This window comes from Mirounga leonina, unplaced genomic scaffold (genome assembly GCF_011800145.1).
Source record: "Mirounga leonina isolate KUSES-001 unplaced genomic scaffold, KU_Mleo_1.0 Mir_176, whole genome shotgun sequence".
NCBI classification, from domain to species: Eukaryota; Metazoa; Chordata; class Mammalia; order Carnivora; family Phocidae; genus Mirounga; species Mirounga leonina.
This window is the reverse complement of record NW_023270454.1, coordinates 2082917-2088355: the sequence shown is the minus strand read 5'-3', so window position 1 is coordinate 2088355 and position 5439 is coordinate 2082917. Positions and strand designations below refer to the sequence as shown.

General features: G+C 58.3%; 1 protein-coding gene across 4 annotated transcripts; it reads left to right on the top strand.

The window, feature by feature from the left end:
- Window positions 1-402: 402 nt before the first annotated feature.
- Window positions 403-4979, top strand: DOK2 (docking protein 2). 4 transcript variants are annotated; one of them, XM_035022498.1, is made up of 5 exons: window positions 403-639; window positions 1670-1951; window positions 2198-2285; window positions 3138-3322; window positions 3829-4979. In XM_035022498.1, exons 1-5 carry the CDS (start codon window positions 577-579, stop codon window positions 4447-4449), a joined length of 1239 nt encoding a protein of 412 aa, XP_034878389.1. In that variant the 5' UTR covers window positions 403-576; the 3' UTR covers window positions 4450-4979. The 4 variants fall into 4 exon arrangements, with proteins under 4 accessions (XP_034878389.1, XP_034878388.1, XP_034878387.1 ...); XM_035022497.1 differs by having other exon boundaries at window positions 1670-1966; window positions 3141-3322; XM_035022496.1 differs by having other exon boundaries at window positions 1670-1966.
- Window positions 4980-5439: the final 460 nt, after the last annotated feature.

Genomic DNA, 5439 nt, shown 5'->3' with positions numbered 1-5439 from the left:
CTCAAGACCTTGAGATCATGACCTGAGCCGAAATCAAGAGTCGGACCCTTAGCCGACTGAGCCACCCAGGCGCTCCCAGTCTACTCATTTTTGAATTAAGGACTTAGTCTGGTTGATTTTTAAGTTCTCTTCCAACTGTGTCATGCTGAGCATCCCACTTGAGTATGAGGGCCTTTTGCTATTGGTTTTATTGTTGAATTTGGTTCTGGGTCTCTCTGTTGCTCTAGGTCAGCCATTCCCTTGTTTGGTGACTCCTTGGCGAGCTTCTGTACCTGAGTTGTTGCTGGCCGAAAAACTGGAAATTAGCTTTTCAGAAATTATCTTACTCAGTGAAAATGCAGGAAGCTTGTGCATGAAACTCACTCATCAAACACACACACACACACACACACACACAGCCAAGAAACCACAGGGCCCATCGGTTTGTCGTCATCAAGCAGACGAGAACAGTGCAGAAAACTCTAGGCAGAGAGGAAATGAACTTGAGAGAAGGGGGAACACACAGCAGGGAGGAGAAAAAGAGGGCTGGCGTGGAAGGAGAGAGCTGCAGGGCTGGGGTGCCGGCACGGTGGGAGGATGGAAGAAGTGGCAGTGAAACAGGGCTTCTTACACCTGCTGCAGCAGCAGACTTTTGGAAAGGTAGGAGCAAGACTGTGCTGGGACTGGGCAGAAGGCCTGGGGGTGGGGGGGCTGCTGGAAATCCCTGGGGAGGAGGAGGAGCCCCCGAATGTTTCAAAACCCTTATGGGAAGATAGGCACTATGCCACCCACCATGTTAGACCCAGAGCTCAAGCTTGGGAGGAGTCCTTCCTCAGCAGCCGCTTGCTTCCCCAGCCAGGCCCCAGACTGTGCTGTTTGCAGACGGCTGTTCAGTTCACCAATGGGGAGGGGGGTAAAGAAGGGCTCTAACTCCATTTCTTGCCTCTTTGGCTCTGTGGTAACTTGTCACGGGGATGCTTGGGAAGGGAAGGGACGGGAAGGAGCAGCAGAGGGGATAATTCGGGGTTGCAGTGGGGTTCCTTCTCTCTTTCCTGCTCTGGTGGGGTGACTTTGGCTGGTGGCAAGCTTGAGCGGGGGTCTCTGTGGCCAGCCTCCTTTTCCTTCTTTGGCCTCTTTAAATGAGGAAGTCCTCTTTCCCTCAGCTGATTCACACTAGGGCTTCTCTGTCTCTCTCATGACCCAACCTGTCAAGGGATGAAGCCGGAAGGTTCAAGAGGGTGGACTGAAGTTCCTGGCCTGGGGCCTTCTGCCAGACCTCACACAGAGCGAGAACCATGGTCTCTGGTCAGGGCCCTTGTGCTGCCCTCTCATCCCTCCTCTGGGCTTCAGGGACTTAGAGGATTTTGCCCTTTGACTTGGATCTTGGCTGGGCCTGCCTTGCAGTCTGCCTCCATGGGCTCACCGTTGTGCCTTTCTGCCTTCGGCATTCTACCTGCTGTCACTGTCTCTTCCTTGGTTGTGGGGGGCAGATCTCCAACGATTTCTAATTGCTAAGGTCCCTGCTATTCTCTCTGACTCCTTGGGTCTCCTGTGATCTTCACCTCTCTCCTTGTCCCTGAATGCTGCCCCATGACCTCTCCCATGCTTCCTCCTCTCCCCTTTGGTCACCATCTCTCCATTTCTCGGTGGCTCCCTCTTGGCACCCCACCTGCCATGCATCTGGATTCAGAAATGGCGCCGGTTTGGGGCTGTGCTGTATGGAGAGTCAGACTGCGCCTTGGCCCGGCTGGAGCTCCAGGAGGGCCCAGAGAAGCCGCGCCGGGGAGAGGCTGCCAGGAGGGTGATCCGCCTCAGTGACTGCCTACGGGTGGCTGAGGCCGGTGGGGAGGCCAGCAGCCCCCGGGACACCAGCGCCTTCTTCCTGGAGACCAAGGAGCGCCTGTACCTGCTGGCAGCCCCCGCCGCAGAGCGCAGTGACTGGATCCAGGCCATCTGCCTCTTGGCCTTCCCTGTGAGCCATCTCTGGGTACAGAAAGGGCGAGGGGGCATGGCATGTGGGAGGGGGGCACTCGGTACTTGCTGTGGGCAGGTGTTATAAGAGCCAAGCTCAGGATGCTGGGGGCAGTTCCTTGCAGGGGGGGACCCCATTCCAGAATGCAGACAGGGACAGCAGGCTGAGTGTGCTCTGGAGGAAGGCCTGGGCCGGAGGTGGGGCTGGGCATGGGGGCCAGCGGTGAGACCCTGGCGTCTTCCTCAGGGCCAGAGGAAGGAGCTGCTGGGGCCTGGGGGGAAGGGCAGCCGGCCCTGCATGGAGGAGAATGAGCTGTACAGCGGCACGACAGCAGGTGAGGGGCTGCATCTTCTCCGGGGGGTGGCCTCCGCAGGGCTGTGGTGGGGTGGCGCTGTGGGCGACAGCCGCATGTGAGTCTTCCTGCCCTGTGGTTGCCCCCAGGCCCGGCCAGCCCCTTATCGGTCTCTCTGCATCGCTTCCGGGAGAGGCCGACGTGGGGGAGCCAGGCCGGCCCTGAGCTCACTCCCTCTTGCCCAGGCCCTGCGGCTGGGGGAGGGCCAGGCTGGGGGGGGTCAGTAAGGTGCTGCTCTTGGACTCTCTGTCCTTCTCTGTCTGAGAAGAGAATGGTCTTGCTTCTGTGGATTTAAAGTGTCCTGTGGCAAGGGAGCGTTCTGCTGACAAGGCAGTCCCTTTTTGTGACATCTAGCCCACCGGGTTGGGTGTGTGGGGGGAGCAAATGGACACAGGGTGACATTCAAGCCCCACCTCACAGAAGGCGCTGGATGGCGTCAGCAGTGGGTGGGTAGGCTGAGAGCTGGGAGGGCAGGGTCAGCTGCACCTGCAGCCGTGACAGTAGGACTTTGGGAGGTGGCTGCGCTGGGGGGGAGATTAGATGGAGAAGACAAGGCTGTGGCTCTGGCAACAGGGGCAGGAAGGATGTGGGCACAAGGTCGGGGTGCGTGTGGCTAGGGCATGATGCCGACTAGGGGAGGGGGTGGAGGTATCTGGCATTTTGGGGAGTATGACCTGTCCTAGGGCAGCTCAGCCTTCAAGACACAGGCTATGGGGTCATGGGCACATGGCTAATGCTTTTTCTGGAGGCCTCTGGCACGTTCATTTAGAGCAGGGCAGAGTTGAGGCAGGCCAGCTATTTCCCACTGACCGCCTTCTCCCCTCTCCTCCCCAGTAGCCCCCCGCAAGGAGTTTGCTGTGACCATGAGACCCACAGAAGCCAGTGAGAGGTGCCGGCTCCGGGGATCCTATACCCTCCGGGCTGGGGAGACTGCCCTGGAGTTGTGGAGTGGCCCTGAGCTGGGCACCCAGCTGTTTGAGTGGCCCTACAGGTTTCTGAGGCGCTTTGGGCGGGACAAGGTGAGCAGGGGCCGCCACAGGGCAGGTTGAAAGAAAGGAGAGCTGTGAGAGAAGAGATTGTCAGGGAGAGGGCAAAGGGGCCCTCAAAGGAGGAGAGAATGGGAGGAGGAAGGAAAGACAGAGATAAAAGCCAGCAGAAGAAAAAGAGCTAGTGGGGAAAGAGCCAGGGGGTGGAGGTGGGGGTGGGAGAGTGAGGTGGGGTGGAAGGACAGGAGAACAGGAAGAGGTAGAGTGGTCAGAGGGGTGAATGGTGGCTGGCATTCCTGAGGTTGAATATATACCAAGCTCTGTATTTGGTTGGATGGGAGGGAGAAAGAAAGGAGAGGAGTGAGGGCTTTGCTTGTTAGGGAAAAAACCCAGAGGGAGGAGAACCAGCTTGGGGAGAAGCTCCCCCAGTTCCTGTGGAGGGAAGCTGGAGGTGACAGGTTTGTGATTGGGAGCTGGGTCCAGGGGAAGCAACTCCACCCTGGGGCCTGGCTAATAATCTCCCTTTCCCCTCCACCCAGGTAACCTTTTCCTTCGAGGCAGGCCGGCGCTGCATCTCTGGAGAGGGCAACTTTGAGTTTGAAACGCGGCAAGGCAACGAGATCTTCTTGGCCCTGGAAGAAGCCATTTCTGCCCAGAAGAACAGCGCCCCTCCTGGGCCCCAAACCCAGCTAGCCACAGTCCCCGCGGTGCTGCCCCGGCCAGAAAGCCCCTACTCCCGGCCCCACGACTCACTGCCACCTCCGTCGCCCTCCACTCCAGTGCCCACCGCCCGGCCACGGGGCCCAGAGGGGGAGTATGCAGTGCCCTTCGATGCAGTGGCCCGTAACCTGGGGAAGAGCTTGAGGGGCATCCTGGCGGTCCCTCCCCAGCCCCCCACGGACCCTCTGTATGACAGCATTGAGGAGCACCCACCCCCGCGACCTGACCACATATATGATGAGCCTGAGGGAGTGGCTGTCCTGTCCCTGTATGACAGCCCACAGGAGCCCCAGGGTGAGGCCTGGAGGAGGCAGGCCACAGCTGACAGGGACCCTGGCAGCCTCCAGCACGTCTACCCAGCAGGGCAGGACTTCTCTGCCTCTGGCTGGCCACAGGGAACTGAGTATGACAATGTCATTCTTAAGAAAGGCCCAAAGTGATGGTGGTGGAGAAGGCATAGACCTTATCAAATACGGGTGCTGAAGCCTGTGGGTGCTGAAGCCTGCCTGTCCCCCCGGGGGTGGGGTCAGAGGTCCGTGAGAAGGAGCGGGAGGGTGGCAGCAGGCCTTCCTTCTAGTTTCTGCTGGTTACTCCTCCTGGCTGCTGCATTCCAGGAACTTCCCTCTGCTCCTTCCGGAACCCTGGGCCTGGCCTACCTTAGTCTGGTCCGAGGAATTGTCCCTCCCAGGGCCTGCTGCATGAGTCACCATCCCCATGCAGGAAGAGTGCCTGAAAGCGACGCACCCTCCTCCTACCCCTTTCCACTTCCTCTTCTTTCTTTCCCCGGCCTAAAGGAACCTTGGGCATTTAGGGCAGAGGACAAAAGGATGTCAGCAAATTGCCCTGGTTCCTTGGCTTGTGCGGGCCTCCTGCCTGCTGGGGATAGCCCTGGCTCCAGGCACCCGGGAGGATGGCTGTCGCTTTCTGTAGGTTTTGGGCTTCTCTGTGGCATTAAAATTTCTGGAATATTTTTGTGTGGCATCAGTGCTGTGGGGTGGGGATGGGATGCGACAGCCACAGCCCTCCTGGGGATGAATGCTTCAGCTGGCCACCATTGATACTTCCTGTCCCAGCAGCAAGATCCTCTCTGAGCCTAAGCTGGGTCCCAAGCATTTGTCCACAGAGTAGCAGGTCTGTGAAAGTCAGGGCAGCTTGGGAAGGATGTTTAAGCATCTCTAACCCTTTGTTAGCTTAGGGTCAACCCCAGGAAAATAGTGGGGAAGCAGGGCATATATGCGAAGAGCTGTACTGGAGGGTGGGAAAGAGTTGGCAGTCACTGAGCCTCTTATGCACTAGAAGTGGGACTAAGGAGCTGTGTGGCCCTGGATCAATTCCTTGCCTTCCTAAGACTTGCCTTCTTTGTCCACCATGTAGGCTCTGAGAACTCTTCCTGCTTTGTCATTCTCCATAGGCCCTCAGTATCCCACTTC

Coding starts and splice junctions, on each gene's coding strand:
- DOK2 (XM_035022496.1), top strand. CDS start 577: ATGGAAGAAGTGGCAGTGAAACAGGGCTTCTTACACCTGCTGCAGCAG. Junction 640..1,669: donor AGCAGCAGACTTTTGGAAAG/GTAGGAGCAAGA, acceptor ATCTGGATTCAG/AAATGGCGCCGGTTTGGGGC. Junction 1,967..2,197: donor TCCCTGTGAGCCATCTCTGG/GTACAGAAAGGG, acceptor CGTCTTCCTCAG/GGCCAGAGGAAGGAGCTGCT.